This window comes from Lepisma saccharinum, chromosome 16, assembly GCF_977018435.1.
Source record: "Lepisma saccharinum chromosome 16, izLepSacc3.1, whole genome shotgun sequence".
Taxonomy (NCBI): Eukaryota; Metazoa; Arthropoda; class Insecta; order Zygentoma; family Lepismatidae; genus Lepisma; species Lepisma saccharinum.
The window spans coordinates 30,707,582-30,727,303 of record NC_139244.1 but is presented as its reverse complement, the minus strand read 5'-3'; the positions used below and the strand labels follow the sequence as shown (position 1 = coordinate 30,727,303).

Below are 19,722 nucleotides of genomic sequence, written 5' to 3'. Positions count from 1 at the left end.
GATTAATGTTAATGAATGACAAAAATAATGCCGTAAGGTAAATCAGGGTAATAATCTAAATGAAGACTTGCACTGCAATTAACATACAGGGGAAATAATTGGGAAGTATTTGTTGATTGTCTAATGTGGATTGTTTAATTGGATTTAAGTAATATACGCGTATGCATTTTTGTTACGCATGATTAAATGATGCTCGTTAACTGTTGTAAATTAATTGTACACGCAGGACATGTTTGTAAATTTGACGTGCTCTCACGTCGTTCATGTGAATAGTGTGTTGGCTTACGCTGATTGTTCTGTTTTGACTCTTTTACGAGCTTTTGGTGTTCATGAAATACATATAGTAATTGATTAACGTAGTTGTCTTGTTGATAATTCACATATACAATTTGACCTTTTGCCTTACTTGAAAATGGTAGTAAGTAAACGAATGCGTGCATAAAACGCAAGACACGAGTCTAAGAGATGATTGAAATCCAAGGTTCCATTTTGACAATTGTAGACACGGTCGACAAATAGAGTTAGTGTTATAGAAAATTGTGAGGACAAATTAACGCAACGGAGAAAGCACGGTGTGCCATTCGTTGGTGGACCCTTTTGACCTTATACATAGGCTTATATATTTATTTTGTGTGTATATTGTATTACAGGGCTTTGTCTCGCGTTTCTCGCCGGCATTGCTCGTGGACTCTTGCACTGTCGATCGAGAAGGGCGACACAAATTGTAACTTGTAATATATAGTGTGAGGCTTCAAATATTGTCTAAAGTTGTGATTGCCGCGCAGCCGCTTTCCAGTTTAAATATCGCGTAACCCCCACTATATCATTACAGTTCGCATGCCAGCAACCCACCCTCCCGCAGTGACATAGACCCGATTTCAACACGTGCTTCAGAAGCGTCAATACCAAACTAATTTTGCGGCAGGTATAATGTAGGTCATTTTAAACATTTTTCACCCCCCCTCCCCCCCCCCGATAGGTGATGAACTTTGAATTGAACGGCACTCAGTGTGTCACTATTCATCTTAGCGACCCAGAAAACTATGGATTCCACACTAATATTGGTAGTTTTAGATTATTTTTACATGGCACCCCTTTCCACCCTCACTCCTAGGGGTGTCTTACCCCCACAGTATTTCTTTCCAGATTGTAAGTCATGTGTGTACCAACTTTGGTTGAAATTGCTCCAGGCGTTCGAGAGGTATGCTGGAACAAACATACATCCATTTTTATGTATATAGGATTTAACACTGGCTTTGTTAAAAGTACCATACTGGTGTTAATCTGAAATGAAATAACATTTCAAGATTTGATAGGACAACCTCCCCAGTAATCCAAATAAAGAATCCAGCTCTGCAAGCCCCTCCAAAAAATAATGCAATTAATCTTGTGGTGTGTTTATATATATATATATATATATATATATATTAAAACCCCTTTGTAATATCTTTAAACAAATGCCAAGTAACGACAATCAGCATCTAAAATCTCTTAATTAAAAGAGAACCAGACTGTTACTCAATCTTAATGCAGAAGTGGAGGAAATAAAGTGCACAATATTAGATGTATTTCTTTTATTTTACAGTATACATTGAAATTGATCTTCAACTATTAAAAACATTGAACGATTATTGAACTACAATTTTTTATCCCTGAACATTTAGTGCTCCTGGTGTTCTGCAGCCTCCTTCCTCTTGGCTTCTTCATAGGCTGCATAATTTCCTGGAGAACGCACTGCAATATGAGAGCATTGAATTAATAGAAGCTACTGACAGAAACAAGTTCATATTCTTTCTGAATTACAATTTAAATTTCATCTTACCTGTCAGAGAGCAGGAACACAGAAGGAAAAACAGCACACACAAAAATACAGTGAGAGTCAGAAACATGGCTATATGTTTGAAGTAAATGTAGTATGTTACTGTAGAATGTAGAGGAAAATAGTGAAAGGTATATTAAACTTGAAACTTCAGTTTTTCATTTCAGATAAGTCACACTCCTGAGCTTATGTCATTAGCCAAGATGGTGTGGAACATGCAGCAGCATGAGCAATTGCATACCAGATTGATCGTGAGAGCTGCGTGTACAGCAATGGACTTTAACAACAATTTGATGTAAGCAACCATTTTCTCCACTTTCCCAGTCGACGGCAACAATGTTATGTTACAACCACTTCTCGCCAGTCTCACAATCACTCTGGTATGCAATTGCCCACGCTGCAACTGTAACTTGCTGCTGCATGTTCAGTGCCATCTTGGCGAATTACAAACTCAGGAGTGGCATGACTTATCTGAAATGAAAAAAAAAAAGTTTCAAGTTTAATATGCTATTCACAATTTCCCTCTACATTGTACAGTAACACCCTACATTTACTTCAAACGTGTAGCCATATTTCTAACTCACCCTGTGTAACTTTCAAAGTTCTACTAGCATGTTGGGGATGGAAGATTGGGGGGAGGGGGATATGCTCTTAATCTTTCTACTGTCAACTCCTGTTTTTAACTCCCATTTTAACCTTGAGGATGCCAGTGTAAAGTTTTATTTTTGCTGACAGGTAAGATGAACAAGTTATTTGTGAATATCAAATTCAACATTAATTGATTGATTTGTTGTTTTAAGTCCACTTTATGCACATTAAGGCTAATCGGACCTGGACCTACAGTTTAAAGTGGGATCCGAACCACTGTGTGCCTCCACTGGGTATTTGATTACAAGGCGACGTTGCTACCGCTGCACCATCGGGGAGGCCCTAAATTCAACATTAATTTTCACTTTAAGGAAAATAAAGATACTGAACATGTTTCAAATTATAAGATAATATATCAAATGAAGATCATGAGAAATAGAAAAATGAAGATGAACAGGCATTCCACTTTCGAGTTTCATACAGAATTCTTCATACCAAAAGTAGCAATACTGACAATGAAAAACAGAAGTATCTTACTTTGTTCTTAATAAATATTTAATAACTACGTAAGAAAAATTAAACATTGATCATCCATACACAATACAGACTAACTGGATGTATTTACCAAAATATTCATATGTATTTCCAGTCATTTACAACATTCTGCATTTATGTAGCCTCAATAATAATAATAATAATAATAATAATACAAATACAGCAAAAATGAATTCCTTGGGCATATTTTCTTCTCACATATAAGTGTACAGGGTGGATCTGTAACAGGGTAATGCTTTATGAATAATAATAAACTGCATAATCTCCCAATGTCAATTTACCAAAATGCATGGAACATATTGCGGGCTTGCATTTTGAACACGTGTGGTGCTCCACTAATCATTTGTTCATCCACCATTTCAAATGGTAAAAGGGGTTCAGTTACACCTTGGGGGATAGATCTCACAGTAAAATCCCCCTCAACTCATCCTATGGTAAATTAAAGTTGACAAAGAGTCTGCAGTTTATATCCATTCAGCTTGTTAAAAGTTATGCACTCACCATCTACAAACTAACCAAATTATATAATTCAGCTCATGAGATAGCCGAATGAAAAATTTTGATGTGCCTGACAGCCAAACTTTAATGTGTTTAGCCTAGCTTGTGTGTGTTCTATCTTCAAAATTTTAGCTTGAGGAATTCCAACAGAATATCCCCGTAGGGAATTAGAAAATCAATGGTAATGGAAGTTTAAAACTGGTTATTTTTGCCTTAGTTTTTGCATGAAAATCAGCTAGCAAAGTGTATAAACAATCATATATCATATAATAAATAAATAAAAAATTATTTCATGATGGATGCAGTAAACGCAGTTTAAGTATTACGTAACGTAAGATTTATGTTTCCACGTTGCACAATTTGATAGTTTTTAGATTAATTTCGAAGGCTCATTGCCTTATTTGGAATGAATGCACAATATAGAGAATATCTCCAATTCCTTTTCTACTTCTTATACTCACTAAATATGCAGTCCTGGTAACGTATCTGGAGTTAAGATTTGGGGGTCACGTGTAAAAATTGTACACTTACGTCTATATATGTTGCAAAATTACATTATTCATTACCGCAATCATTCTCCATACATAAACATAACAACCACGTTTGATGATATGAACAAGTGACCTTCGACATTCGTTGTGCTGTCTACAGGATTGCCACACTGTTCCTTCGTTACTTGCAGAGCATTAGTTGTTGCTTGGACAGTGAGAACGACGAGGTAGAAGAGCATGTGGAATGCGGACTTTGATTTGAGGTAGGTTTGGCATCGTTGTTCGAGCGTTCTTCTAGAAAAATGGCATCTTGGGCAGTGACGAAGCTAGTGCTACAAAACTTATATTTTGTTACAATATGTGCTCATTGGGAAAAGATTTAACTGATACCCCCACGAAACTTCTTCCAGTAAGGTTAGGGTAAGAAAGTATCTTGAATTTCGTTAATATTTGGTACATTAAGTAATTTTGGCCTTCTGATCACTACATTATGAACGGGTAGCCCCACAAACCATTACCTGTAAGGTTAGGTTAAGCAAGCTTAGTAAAAATTTTGTTCATAAAACAATGCGATACAGCTTTAAAAAGAAAAAAAATTCTCAACTTACATCAGCTTTTTTCACGATTTCCAGACGTGACCCCTGAATTTTAACAACAGATTCGTGATTAGACAAATATTAACAAAATTGGAGATATTCTCTATATTCTACATTCACTCCCCTTATTTGCCATACCCTTAGTGAATGAAGGCCGTGAGCCTTCAAAATGAATTGGAAAAAAAACTATCCAATTGTGCAACATGGAAACACAAAACTTCATGCTAATAATAAAATTCTTTCAGCTTGGGAAAAAACACTGTGTTAACTTCAACACCTTGCTAGTAAATTGTGCAGGTCACCTAAATATACTTTATTTTTTAATTTGCCCTTTTAAATATTACATCCTGGGGAAGAATTACAGATAATACAACAATCAGATTACAAGTACATATCTTTCAGGACAGTGTGTCCACACAAATCTTCCAACATACCTGCTTTATGCATCTTGTAGAAAAATGGGGAGCTAGCTACTATTGCAAATATGTAATAACGGAATACCCATTGTTTCTGAAAGTAAAACTTGTATGGAAACTGTGCTATCTTTGCAGTAAAGGTGTATGGATATTTCATGGCTCTGCCACTGCTACTAGGAGCGGCTTCCATTTTTCACAATCTGAAAAATACAAAATATTCATTTTTTTTTCATTATGCACATTATCATCATCACTAAACCACATTTTGTGCAACATGTCATTTTTCCAATGCTTGCCGACCATTCGCATCCCTGGCAGAAACCCCACAGCATTGCCGCTGTTGACCATCTGAATGCCACATTGGGGGAAGCGGAACAGTCTGCGATTAAGTTTTGCATATTAAGACAACACCACACTTACAAAACATGTGGGAGTTATACTATAAAGTGGCAACTTTGTCTGCATAAGCATCTCTCTTCTGGCTTCCATTTTTTCCTTGCTGCCTAGCAGACAATGTTTTCCTGGTCTCTCATTGCCACAGAAACTGTCGACCAATTGCTAGCATGGAAAACATGACAGGTTGTAACAAACCCAGTTTAATACTTAATTTGGAAACAAATAAAACAAAAAATCCTTTTCTTTGCTAGTTCTATTTATTTTAAAATTAGGCTCTAACGTATTACTCTGTTGAATATTCTTCACTAGTAACTTGCAATGTTAATAGCCCTGTCTAGTTGCCTGCACTTTCTGACACTAGGTGCAGTGTAGGTGTATCCAGTGTCAGGTTGGTGTAAGGGTGGTGCAACCAACTAGACGGAAAGCGGTGTTCAAGTTCAGAATGTTCAACAAATGCCTCTCTGCTGCTTTAAACGGTCATTTGATTAGTAAGCATGCACCACGTGACCATACACCAAACATACACCGGTCCTGAAGGTAGTGCAGACACCAAATACACTACTTGACTCCAAATTAACGAACTAGACGACTCGGTGTTGCACCGTGCAACCAACTAGATGCTTCGGCGCAAACAAGAGTCAAAAAGTGCAGCCAACTAGACTGGGCTAATACTACCACTGTAGTCCTTAGTTTGAACTCTGGAACATTTACTGGGGTGTTCAAGCACCCTAAAGTTATTGAGATGGTGATGCAATAGTGCTATGCTGCTAGGGATTTAGTACCTTCAGTCACGACGACGACTTTTTTTAAGTGATATTTTGCTTGTTTTGTTAATGAATGAATTAATTAAGTAGGTTATTTTATGTTGCTTTTCTGCTTTGTGAATGGTGATTTGCTGGGATGGACGAAGGGACATCACAATTCCTATAGAAGATTATTCTGGCTTCAGTTTCAGTGCCCAAGCCTTATTAATCTTCAAAAATGAAGCCCAGGGTGTACTACCTGGAGCAGAGAAGTATCTACAGAAAACCCAAAAAAACTGCAACAAGAAAGTGGTTACACCAACAACCATCCATTAGTAGATTTATACATTGTTAGGAGTTCAAAACACTAGTATTGTATTTAATATAAAATATCTACTCAGACTAAAACTGACAGTAATACTCAGTACATCAAAGTGAAGCATAATTTGTCCACAACAGATTTAAAATGTAACTTTCCTATTCGTAGAGAATCAATTTCTCATTGTTATGAAAATAAATATTAACACTAAACCATTCAGAATTAACAGTTTCAAAGTAATCCAAATGTACTATGAAACTAATATTTTTGAGTCCAAACCTGGTGGTGAGCCTACGTTATGACAGAAAAATACCACAAATAGACAAATCACCACCAGGAACAATGAGATCCAGATGCAATGAACGTCACACCTTGCAGACTCTATTGGATGAGTAACACTTGAATTAGCAATTTTATCCATTGTTGCTACTTGCCTCTTAAGGGTTCTTTATTAGGCTCTACAGTTTCTCTTGAACAGAAATGTTAATTTTTCCAGAAAAAGATAAAAATTTCTCCATTTTTACCAGAAAAAGCAAATTCCCTTAGATTTCCAGGTTTTCCAAACTGGTAGACTTTAAAATACACGCTTTTAACATTCACAAACATGTTAAAAATCTTTAAAACATTTTTTTTAAATTACTGAACATATTTTCTGAATGGATTCTTCTCTTTTTTGTTACGGCAAAAAAAGTTCAAATATGGTGTAAAGTGCAATTTGAGATAAAGGAGCGACCATCTTGTTGTCAAAGTTTAAGCCTACTTATGCTCAGGTAGGTTCATTGAGACTGGAACCCCTACAGCAAAGTGGAATCTTAACCACTCTACAATGTTCCTCTATTGGGGGATCGAACCCATAACCTTTTTATTACAAAGTTTACAAAAACACAATTTTCAAGACTGGGTTAGGTGGCTAGCACCAAAATGCTGATACATGCTTGATACACTCAACTAAAAAACATGAGTGACTATATCATTAAGCTAGGTCAGCATGGTCACATGTCCAGTTTAAATCCTGGTCAAAATAGCTCAAAAGCTACAGTGCTGTGCAAATTAATGCGGACAAAGAAAGAAAAATAATTTTTTACAGTTTTTTACTCTTTATGTGAGATAATCGAATAAATACGTAACATACACTTATACTAGTAGTATCAGCTAACTTTTTGATGCGTACTTGATAATGTTTACAACAATTGCAAGGTTTGAAGCATTTTTGTTGTTTCATTACTGTCATTGTGGTGCAATGCCAATTGTTAACCAACAGACTTCTGTGAGTGCTTGGCTGTAGTAAACATGCATTTGTTATGCTCCGTGTTCCTACGTGTTTTCAGTATGGGTATAACACCCAGAAAATGTTCTAGAATTATTACATTGAGTGAGAACACATCCATGACTATGCGACAAATTGCTGAAGTGGCTGGTATTGGGAAATCAGCGGTGTCAAAAATTATTAGAAACTACAGGGCAACTGGTAGTTTTTCTCCAAAACGAAAAGGAAAGTGTGGTAGAAAACGTAAATCAACACCTAGAACTGACACGTTACTGCTAAGAAACAGTAAAATTCACCCATACAAAACAAATATGGACCTGCAACGTGATTTGCTTTCTACTGGGATCAGTATTGATACATCAACTGTTCGACGTCGCTTGCTTGAAGTTGGAAAAAAATCCAGGAAACCGGTTAAAAAGCAATTGTTGACCGCTAAAATTAAGACAAAACACCCAAAATGGGCTAGGAAATACCAGAAATAAGACAGTAGCTGATTGGAGGAAGGTAATATTCTCAGATAAGTCTCACTTTGAAGTGCATGGCTACAAAGCTTCTGTTGTGCGACGAAGTCCAGGTGAATCTTTACGACCTGAACATTGCATTCAGACAGTCAAACACCCCACCCCCAAGCAAATGTTTTGTGGATTCTTTACTTGCAGTGGACCTGGAGGCCTTGTACCAGTGAATGGAATGATGAATTCCTCAAAATACATTGAAATATTGAGGCGCAGAATTCTCACACTCAATCAAAATCTACTAACGACTGCAAGAAATTTTCCAGCATGACCTTACTCCTTGCCACACATCAACGTCTGTACGTAAATTTGTTTCTGACAACAATTTAACGATTCTAGATTGGCCAGGGAATTCACCAGATATTAACCCCATTGAAAACTTATGGGGTATTGTGAAGAAACGTGTTGCAAAAATGGACTGTTCAACCAAACAAATGGTCATTACCAATGTGATTCACGTGTGGTTTCATGACAGTGATACCAAAGTTATGTGTTCAAATTTGGTTGAATCAATGCCAAACTTCATCAAGCAGCTAATAGTAGCCAAAGGAGGACATAATTCATACTAGTGTAAGTGTATGTTACGTACATCTCCAATAAGGAGTAAAGAACTGTGAAAAAATGATTTTTCTCTCTTTGTCCACATTAATTTGCACAGCACTGTAATTTCACAGGCCCTAGTTCAGACTGTGTAATTCTGAATCAACAATTATAACTGCATTTTCTAAATGACTCAATTTCTCTTTAAGACGTTGAGCACATACTGCACAGTGATAGTGATTACATACAGCAGGTTTCATGGGGAATATTTTTTTCATTCCATATATTCCCTTATATATATATATTTTCCAGGGAGCATTTCAGATGTGGAGCACAGCAGTTTTGTGCTTGAGACTCGTTTCGGTACTAATTGACTATAGTTCAAACAGATTTCTTCATTTTTACAGAAGAAACTACTTACCGTAATTAGTTCCTGTGGCATTGTCTAACATAGGGAAGGTGTTTTGTATGATGTGGGAATTTATCATAGCGGAAATTCATGTTCTTCGTTGAAACATCATGCTCCGACGGAGAATAGCCTTTGGCGCGTACACCTGACTCGTCGTGATTGTGTTTTGTTCATGTTCATTGGGTATCCAGTGTTTCAAACTGTCTGTGTTTGCAACGAAAGTTAGAAACATGACGTGTCGTGGATGCATGGTGAAATTCATACTGGGTGTGGAAGATCCAGTGGAATTTTTAATTTAATTGAACACTGGATCGTGAAGAAAGGAAAGGAATGTCGAAAATGTGGCAGTGAATGTAAGCTACTCGTTAGAAGGAATCGGCTGTGGGTATATGCCTAATATGACGAGTCGTGGATGTGTGGTGAAATTCAGGTAAGTTTTCCATATCCTGGAAATGGATTTCTTCAAATTTAAAAGTTTGGTGCTCAATATAAGGCCAACTGGCCATTGGTACCTAATAAATCAAACCTTTTGCAATGAGATTTCGCAGATTTTCAATTGTCATACCTTGTAATTTCAATTTCTGGTAAGTCAAGTATTAAAACCATATGTTACTATATTTTCTGAGGCTTTATTTAACCCAAATTTAAAGAAGAGAAAGAAAAGACTTCATTATTCTAAGTATGGAATGTACTTTAACCTTACGTTGCAATGTCAGAAATTAGGTGACATACGTTACCTCATATTGACCAAAACGAGTTGAATCTAAAAGTTGAGATTTTTACTGCGAGTTAGGCTTCCTTTGCCTGGCGGAGTTCCTGATCTCCAACCGGGCACCTCCTCAGGTGGCGGATAGAGGAAAGCTCACTAGATATAGTGGGTACTGGGCAATTAAAATACCCAGGGCGGACCAAAACCAGGACTACTGCCTTGTAGTTTGTAGAGGGATCTACAAAGGCTAGGGGAAGAAAACCCTGAAAACAAATTACCTGGCCCTCCAGGTTGGGGGTTGAGCGTAAGGCCGACACCCTTACCTTGTAAAAGAACAACCCGTTGAGAAGCCAATAGACGAGCCTCGGAAGGATGGATTTTTAAGAAGACGACCAGGACAGACCAGGAATATGAGAACGGTCAATAAAGAAAGGACAATTAGTATCGCAACATGGAATGTACGCACCTTAAAGAAACCAGGGGCACTGAGAGTAGTTAAAGAAATTGCTGAGAAATATGGGATCAATATAATGGCAGTGCAAGAGACAAGATGGAAAGGACAGTCTACTTTCAAGTCAGAAAACCACATAGTGTTTAACAGTGGTGGAAACGGAAAGAAATATGGAACAGGGTTTATCGTAGATAAGAAAACGAAGAATGCTATAATAGACTTCACACCAATAAATGAGAGAATATGCACCATGAGGGTCAAGGGAAGACGGTTTAACATCACAGCAATCTGTGTTTATGCACCAACTGAAGAGACTGATGATGAGATCAAAGATGAGTTTTATGATAAATTGGAGTACGTATACGATACAGCACCACAACATGATGTAAAATTAATAATTGGAGATGTAAATGCCAAAATAGGAAAAGAAGACATTTTCAGAAAAACAATTGGCAAAGAAAGTTTACATAATGAAAGTAACGATAATGGACTACGTATAATAGACTTTGCCGTAAGTAAAAGAATGGTGGTTAAAAGTACTCAGCTACAAAGAAAGAACATAAAGAAGGAAACCTGGATTTCACCAGATGGGGAGACAAAAAACCAGATAGATCATGTGATAATAGATGACAGACACGCATCAGATATAACAGATATCAGCAGCTGCAGAGGAGCAGACTGTGGATCTGACCACTTTCTAGTCAGAATCAAATATAGACAAAGAATTGCCTGTTATAGAAATAGTAAAGGAAAGAAACAAGAAAAATATGATACAACGAAGGTAATAAAAGACAAAAGGTACAGAGTAAGATATAGAGAGACATTAAAGAAGGGATTGGAAGAGAAGGAAGAGGAATGGCAAGATTCTGATATAGAGGGAAAATGGAAAGCAATAAGAGACAGCATTCAACAAGCTGCAGAAAAGGTACTGGGTAAGAAGAAACCAACGAGAAGAAACGAATGGTGGGATGAGGAGTGTGATAAAGCTATAAAAGAAAGAAATGACGCAAGGTTAAAGACTATAAACAGAAATACAAAAGGAAATAGAGAAGTGTTCAAAGAGAAGAGAAGAGTGGCCGATAAATTGTGCAGAAGAAAGAAAAGAGAGTACGACAAGCAAAAATTAATAGAGATAGAAATGACATGGAAAGTTAAGGAAAAGAGAGATTACTTCTTGAAACTGAAAGAAGAGAAGAAAGGATTCCAACCCAGAGTCGCATTTTGCAAAGATAAGGAGGGTAATCTGATAGGAGATAAGGAAGGTATTTTGAACAGATGGGCAGAATACTTTAGTGAACTTTTGAATGGAGATAAGAATGAACAAGAGAAGGATATGGGAGACAGAGCGGAAGAAAGACCCTTGAGGATGGAAGAGGAAGATGAAACTGACATGGAAATGGAAGAGACTAACAAAGATTTGATTAAGCCCCCTTCAAGGCAAAAGGTTAAAGAAGCAATTAGAGAACTAGCAAACAATAAAACCCCAGGTGACGATAATATAAATGCAGAATTATTGAAGGTTGGAGGGAACATTATAGTGGATAAATTGGAAGAGCTATACAAACAAATATGGGAAGAAGAAAGAATGCCAGAACAATGGGGAAGAGGAATAATATGTCCAATACATAAAAGTAAAGACAAAACCAAATGTGAAAACTTTAGAGGTATCACACTCCTCAATATGGCATATAAAGCATTTGCTAAGATACTAGTCAGGAGACTTACACCACTAGCTGAAAAGATGATTGGAGAATACCAATGTGGTTTTAGGAGAAGTAGGTCAACTACAGATCAAATTTACTCAATCAGAATGATAATGGAAAAATGCTATGAATACAATATAGACCTGCATCATCTTTTCATAGACTTCAGACAGGCATATGATAGCGTCAAGAGAAACAGACTCCTAAAAATCATGAAAGAAATGAAAATACCAACGAAATTAGTTAAATTAACAGGAATGACATTAAGCAATACAACAAGTAAAGTAAAGATTGAAGGAGAACTTTCAAGAGAATTTCAAATAGAGAGAGGAGTAAGACAAGGAGATGTCATGTCAACCCTGTTATTCAATATAGCATTGGAAAAGGCAATTAGGCATGTAAGTATAAATCCAGGAGGTACAATCTTTAACAGGATGAGTCAGTGCCTAGCTTATGCAGATGATATTGATCTTATATCACGAAACAAAACAGAACTAAATAACAAATTTAAAAAATTAGAAGAGAGTGCAGAGAATATAGGATTACAAATCAATGTACAAAAGACTAAATACATGCTCGCATCAAGAAAAGAGTCCACAGCTAATGAAAGAACGAAAAAGGTAGGAGACAAAGAATTTGAAAAATGTGATAATTTTAAATACCTAGGATCGATAATAAATAAAAAAAAACAATGTATCTGAGGAAATTAAGGCAAGAATAGTTGCAGGCAATAGATGTTCACTGGGACTCAAGAAAGTTTTCTCTTCCAAAGACATAAGCAGAAAAAAACAAGATTAATATATACAAAACAATTGTACGCCCAGTAGTGACATATGGGTCAGAAACTTGGACGTTAGTGGAAAAGGACGAAGAGTTACTAAGAAGATGGGAGCGGAAGATTTTGAGCTGAATTTTTGGGCCAGTGAGAGAGGAGGAGTTTTGGAGGATGAGAACAAACGTGGAAATACAAGAACTATATAATAATTCAGATATTGTAACAGAGATCAAGTGTGGACGAATTAGATGGCTGGGACATGTATGGCGAATGGAAGATTGTAGAGTGCCAAAGAAGGTGTTAACAGGAGGACCAGGTGGAAGAAGAAGAAAAGGAAGACCTAGAAAAAGATGGCTCGATGATGTAGAGGGAGACCTGAGAAGACTGGGAGTCCGGAGATGGAGGAGGAAGGCGATGGATCGAGACAACTGGAGGCTCGTCGTGGAGGAGGCCAAGGCCCTGCAAGGGCTGTAGCGCCAAGGAGTAAGTAAGTAAGTAGGCTTCCTTTGTGCCAAATTTCAGAATTTTACAAGAGGACCCATCTGAGATATTTAACCCCGAAAACTGTCAAAATTCAATGAACGGCCATGTTTGAGCCCATGCTGTAAAAAAGGGTTGAATTTCTAAGCACCGATATTTTATTTACAGACACCCTGTAGGCAGGTCTACACATAAAAAAAAATCAAGCCTTAGACTATACCCCTTCAATGAAAAAAATGGGTTTAAAAATCCAATTGTTTAGATATCGTTACCACAATTTCCACCATAATGTTCGTGCTTAGGATGCAATTTTAAGCAAAACATACTTGAATATCATAGAAAGTATACTTCATTAGCTACAAAATGAATTTTGTTTCAAGTCTCTAGCTCTAATGGTTTTTGAGATATTAAGGTTTCTGAAAAGTGCTAAATGAGCAAAAACAGCAATGCGCCATGTTGGAAAAATGTCTACTCCAGGAGAACTAAAGACAATAATTTATTTTGAACATTGGTTTTGATATCTAGAAACATGTACAAACGTATGTACTAAAAATGAAATTTTTCTAAAATGGTCATGCAACCACCATTGGATCGTTTGGCATGGAATGATGACCCTACAATTTCCTTCGAAAAAAAAATGCGAAAAAGTTTTTTAAAAAAAATTACATCAGATGAGCTTTGTTCACAGGTACTTCTTGGGATCCAAAGGTTGAAACACTGCATAACGAATGAAAATCGACAAAAGACAGGCACGACGCGCGATTATGTAGGAAGGTGTACGCGCCATATTGTGTCTGAGGCAAGCGAAAAAGCTACGAAAAAGAAGTGCTCACAATATGAAAAATTGCAATTACTTTGATAAAAAAAACGTCAATACATGTTAAGGAATGTTCTGTGAAGCAGATAAGTAAGTATGAATGTCAAAAATTGACTAAACGAAGAAATTATGTGTGTTTGAACTATAGTAAATTTTTACCCTTGTTTCTATACAATCAGCCTTTGTGTATTTTGGTAAGAGTCTAGTTTACGTCCTTTTCCTAAGGAATACGTGTCATATATCGTTGGAAAGGTTTTGTATAAGGAATTCAATAAATCCCACGGCGAGGAAAAATTTCCTGGAGGAGAAAATCGAGAAAAACCGATGTTGCCCAGATATGCGTGATTGAACGTACTGAGGACATTTTTCGATGATGAAGCACACATTTAGGGGTGAAATGAGTGCTAATGGAACCTAACCTAACCTCGTAGGCATAGCTCGTTCCCGTGAATGGTTAGTGACAAAGTGTAAAACGAAAAATTTACTTACCCTAAGAGTTGCCAGAGTGCAGGCTGTCTGCTACCCTAAGAGATGCCGGAGCACTGGCTGTCTGCTAGCACGGTTTTGAACAATGCACTGAATTATCACTGGGGATAAATGTATTTGGCACGTATTTTACACTATCTAGAAGTTTTTGGAACCTGTTCTTCTTTAACACACATTCACAAAGTGGACACAAAGACGAGCATGCAGTGTTGTTAACTCCCATCGGTTACCGCCAAAAGGCAAGAAGGATGTAAACTAGACTCTAGCCTGTATTTTGATTACATTATATGGGAATGCATATTACAGCAACATTCCTAAATGCTTCTGGAATTTGGTTAGGCAGGTCAAGTTTAGGGTTCTCAGCATACAAGGGAATCAAATCTCAAGCACTAAGTGTCTTCCATAAGTGAAATGACAGCAGTAATATGTATCCAAGATGCAGATGTTTGTGTAACCTATTTTTCAAGTCATAATGTCTGTGATAAATAATGCCTTGCGCAACTTTAAACTGTGCTAATTACTTTCTCGAAGCTTCGCACTTACTTCAATCGGTAACTGTCTGATATCGCCCGAACTGATTTCTTCAAATTTACAGGAGAAACTACTTACTGAAATCACTTTCTGTATCATTGTTGGGGTTCTTCAACATATTTTCTTTTGCGGAAACTAAAAACTTCACCATAGAATGCTACAGAACAATAAATAATCAGTTTTAACGTAAGGAACTTGCATCTTCTGTAACATTAGGCCGTTGTTTCCATTATGTACGTGCAGATGGTGCGAGCATCGAAAGTCACGTAGTCTCTGCAGTGTTTCCAAACGTGCCTTTTTTTTACGAGAATTTTTTTAAAAATTTTTTAACTATGCTTACCTAACCTAACCTTGCCGGAAATGGTCCGTGGGGCTATCCGTCAATGGTTCGTGGGGCTATCGAGAATGTTTTTTGGGGCTATCCGTCAATGGTTTATGATGACATAATAAACACGAAAGTAGGTATTTTTCGGTTAAGAAGGTTGAAACACTGCATACCCACTCCAAATCGACAAAACACAAGCACGACTGCATGCCATATTGTCTGTTACCCAAGCATAACAAGGAAGACAAATAATGACTTGTAATATGAAAAGTTGACACTATTTTATGGAAAAGGGCATAACTTCACCTTAAAGAATCTTCCGCAATGCAGAATATGTAAGTATCAATGCTAAAATTAAGGAAATAAACGAGTGAGAGGTGTTCGGGCCTTATCAGACAAGTACCCTTCAACCATCATTTGAAGTATTTTAAAGGACTTCCTAAAGTTCATATAAAACTTGCAAAAAGCATTACTCGACAGGAATCATTACAGTTCCATCGGAGCGAATTTACAATATAGAGAAAGTCTCCAATTTTGTTAATTTTCGGTATACTAACTAATTTTGGCCTCCTAATCACGAATCTGTTGTAAAAAACCAGGGGTCACGTCTGGAAATTTGAAAAAAAAAAAAGCCGATTGAATTTTTTTATATATATAAGTGTATATGAATAGTTTTACAAATGAAAATGTAATCTCCTGTCATTGTTTCCAGTCCAAACACGCCATTGTTTTACAAGAAAATGATTTATGATGTTCAATTTTAGAACGAACCCTAATTTTTCCATGAATTTAGGGGGTGGAATGAGTGCTAATGGAACCTAACCTAACAGGCCTAACCTAACCTCGTGTGAATGGTTCATGGGGCTACCCATGGATGGTTTTTGGGGCTAACGTCAATGGTTTGTGGGGCTACCCATGGATGGTTTTTGGGGCTAATGTCAATGGTTTGTGGGGCTACCCATGGATGGTTTTTGGGGCTAACGTCAATGGTTTGTGGGGCTACCCATGGATGGTTTTTAGGACTAACGAACAATATTTCATCAAAATGTACAATTTCCAGACGTGACCCCCGTTTTTTTACACCGGATTCGTGATTAGGAGGCCAAAATTAGTTAGTATACCGAAAATTAACAAAATTACAGAGGCTAACGTCAATGGTTTGTGGGGCTACCCATAGATGGTTTTTGGGTCTAATGAACGATGTTTCATCAAAATGTACAATTTCCATACGTGACCCCCGGTTTTTTCAACAGATTCGTGATTAGGAGGTCAAAATTACTTAGTATACCGAAAATTAACAAAATTACAGACTTTCTCTATATTGTCAATTCTTACCGTTTCATCACCTAATCGAGACTGAACCTGCAGTTTATAGTGGGATCAGGATCACTATGTGCCTCTATCAGAAGTAGAACCATGTTATCTACAGTCGATGTCGATAACCTTTAACCCCTTCTTTTTCGTAAAAAGTGAAGAATTTCGTGAAGATCGAAGCGGGAAACAGAATCCAACAAATTAGCAAGTGCCGAAGTAAAACGTCGAAATGCATTCCAATTATAGAAAGTTCGATTTTTACATACTATGGTAATTTATAACTGTACAATTTCATTTAGTGTTCCTTGAACACACAACTAAATAGTAATAATACTGGTTTACAGTTGTTGAATTAACAGTTTCATGCATCGGAGACACATTTAAATCCGATATTTTGTCTTTCTCGTGGTTTGTACTTACCAATTATGTATTGCGGAACATAGTGGAAGGTGCCAATATGCTTTTTGCACTAAAACAAACACTTTTTCTGCTAAAATAAACCATTTTCCTTAATGCTACGGAAAGCACGTCACGGTGCGATATCGCTTGCTTTGCGAATTGTAACGCTTCTTTTGTTTTCGAATATCAATGTTTCCAACTCTATTGTGCATGAAAGTTGTAAAAAGCCCCAAAAACCATCCACGGGTAGCCCCACAAACCATTGACGTTAGCCCCAAAAACCATGCACGGGTAGCCCCACAAACCATTGACGTTAGCCCCAAAAACCATCCACGGGTAGCCCTACAAACCATTGATGTTAGCCCCAAAAACCATCCACGGGTAGCCCCACAAACCATTGACGTTAGCCCCAAAAACCATCCACGGGTAGCCCCACGAACCATTCACACGAGGTTAGGTTAGGCCTGTTAGGTTAGGTTCCATTAGCACCCATTTCACCCCTAAATTCATCGAAAAACTTTCTCGACAAAAAACCGCGCGTTTCTCGAAGAAAAAAAAAACCGCGCGTTTCTCGAAGAAAAAAAAAACCTCGCGTTTCTCGAAAAAAATCGCGCGTTTGGAAACCCTGATTCCACTAGCGAGATCGCGTGACTTCCGACGCTAGAGCCATCTGCAGGTACATCTTGGAAACAACGGCATAATGTTGTCGATTTTCACAAAATGCGCAATATTATTACATGAAAAGTGATTATTTATTGTTCTGCTGCATTGTAGGATGAAGTTTTAGGAAGAATATATATCGACGGAGGTTATAAACCTTGGAGAAACTCATTTCCGTAAGTAGTTTCTTGTGTAAAATTGAAGAAATGTGTCTCCGATGCATGAAACTGTTACCATCAGTTTATAGTGGGATCAGGATCACTATGTGCCTTTATCAGAAGTAGAACCATGTTATCTACAGTCGATGTCGATAACCTTTAACCCCTTCTTTTTCGTAAAAAGTGAAGAATTTCGTGAAGATCGAAGCGGGAAACAGAATCCAACAAATTAGCAAGTGCCGAAGTAAAACGTCGAAATGCATTCCAATTATAGAAAGTTCGATTTTTACATACTATGGTAATTTATAACTGTACAATTTCATTTAGTGTTCCTTGAACACACAACTAAATAGTAATAATACTGGTTTACAGTTGTTGATACATATCCCTACCAAAAAGATTTTTAATGTTACAACTATATTTTAACATGAATCCACTCCTGCAAGACCTTGCGATAACTCGCCATCAATTTATTTGCAACTAAAACTGCTACAATTATTTCTAAAACATTTTTTATATATATTTGAAGTTACTACCAACATTAAATCGGTTTTGAGTGTTCCATAACTACACGTTTACTTACTTTATTTCCTCCTAATGAATAATGAAAGCGTAAATTGCTGTGCAGACGTTAATGGTGGTAGCAGAAACGAAAAGGAAAGATGAGAACCACAGAAAGACGATGAACACGATATGTCGCAAGTTGTCCACTAGCGTCCGACCTGTATGGAATGGTTTCGTTCCTACATAGTGGTTTCGAACCATTCCGAACGTTACATAATTTTATGTTTTTGTATTTATATTCAGTTAAAAATTATAAAGCGTGATCTCGTCATTAGTTTCTCAATGTCCCACTTCCCTGGAACCATACGCGTACGCAAGGGGGTGATAGGGCTTCAGCCCCTCTCGAAATTCATAATTTTTAATGAAAGTACAGGCATAGAAAACTTTTCTATGATATAGGAAGGAACTTTGTAAAAATCAAATCGGTAAATGCAAACTTCCCTTAAAATAACCCCTTGATTATCATTTTTGTCTTTCATCTACTTTTAAAACGAAGGTTCAAAATGGTAATTCCAAATATTTTGTCTTCTTCCCATCCCCTAGGTCACAGTGCAGCTATGTGATATTGTGACCTTGACAATTTCAACCCCCTCCAAAAAAAATCCTGTGTATGCTAGACCGTAGTAGTAATCCAAACAATAAACACTGAGTGAAAATATAAAATATCTTATCGATTGGCATATCAAACTTCCGATGGCATAGAAAAATATATCAACGGAAAAAGGACAGACTGAAGTAGTAATTGACAGACGGAAAAGTCGAAACTTCCATTTGATTAGTCGTAACTTTAAGTTGAAGTTGATTCCCCATAAGAAATACATGGGTTTCTGAAAATTCTTATTCATCATATTTTTCAAACATCGTATCTAGCTTAATAATCAACTTTAAAAAACACTTTCACTTAGAACATGTAGAGAAATTTGTACTCTACTGAACGCCAGCACTGCCCATTTGGACAATATTGAAATAAATGCACAACTGGTGCGAAATTGTCCCTCATCCCCTTAAATAAAAGTATTTAAAATACACAGAGACCTACCCATACACTAGAAATGGTTCTCATCTACATCTAACATTTTTGCGTTCGAGAAGGAGTGCATGTTTTAAATATGCCTCTCCAGCAATAATTTTAAAAAAACACAGAAAACAAATATTGAAAAAAAAATAATTACTGTGTTAATTTTCAGAAAAATATGAA

The 19,722-nt window shown here is 36.9% G+C and overlaps 2 protein-coding genes across 2 annotated transcripts; one reads left to right on the top strand and one right to left on the bottom strand.

The window, feature by feature from the left end:
- Nucleotides 1-1,559: 1,559 nt before the first annotated feature.
- LOC145999995 (uncharacterized) lies at nt 1,560-18,656 on the bottom strand. Its single transcript, XM_083137294.1, has 3 exons — nt 18,544-18,656; nt 4,982-5,163; nt 1,560-1,734 (listed from the first exon to the last, which is right to left on the bottom strand). The coding sequence occupies exons 2-3, from the start codon at nt 5,151-5,153 to the stop codon at nt 1,661-1,663; spliced, it is 246 nt and encodes an 81-aa protein (XP_082993420.1). The 5' UTR covers nt 5,154-5,163; nt 18,544-18,656; the 3' UTR covers nt 1,560-1,660.
- LOC146000536 (uncharacterized) lies at nt 10,836-14,983 on the top strand. Its single transcript, XM_083138283.1, has 2 exons — nt 10,836-12,087; nt 14,880-14,983. The coding sequence occupies exons 1-2, from the start codon at nt 10,836-10,838 to the stop codon at nt 14,981-14,983; spliced, it is 1,356 nt and encodes a 451-aa protein (XP_082994409.1).
- Nucleotides 18,657-19,722: the final 1,066 nt, after the last annotated feature.

Bases quoted from the DNA above. Each gene is read 5' to 3' on its own strand.
- LOC145999995 (XM_083137294.1), bottom strand. From the start codon at position 5,153: ATGGAAGCCGCTCCTAGTAGCAGTGGCAGAGCCATGAAATATCCATAC. The intron at 1,735-4,981 runs GTATGTTGGAAG...CTCATATTGCAG, and splicing joins CTACAAGATGCATAAAGCAG to TGCGTTCTCCAGGAAATTAT.
- LOC146000536 (XM_083138283.1), top strand. From the start codon at position 10,836: ATGGTGGTTAAAAGTACTCAGCTACAAAGAAAGAACATAAAGAAGGAA. The intron at 12,088-14,879 runs GTAGGTCAACTA...TGCATATTACAG, and splicing joins CCAATGTGGTTTTAGGAGAA to CAACATTCCTAAATGCTTCT.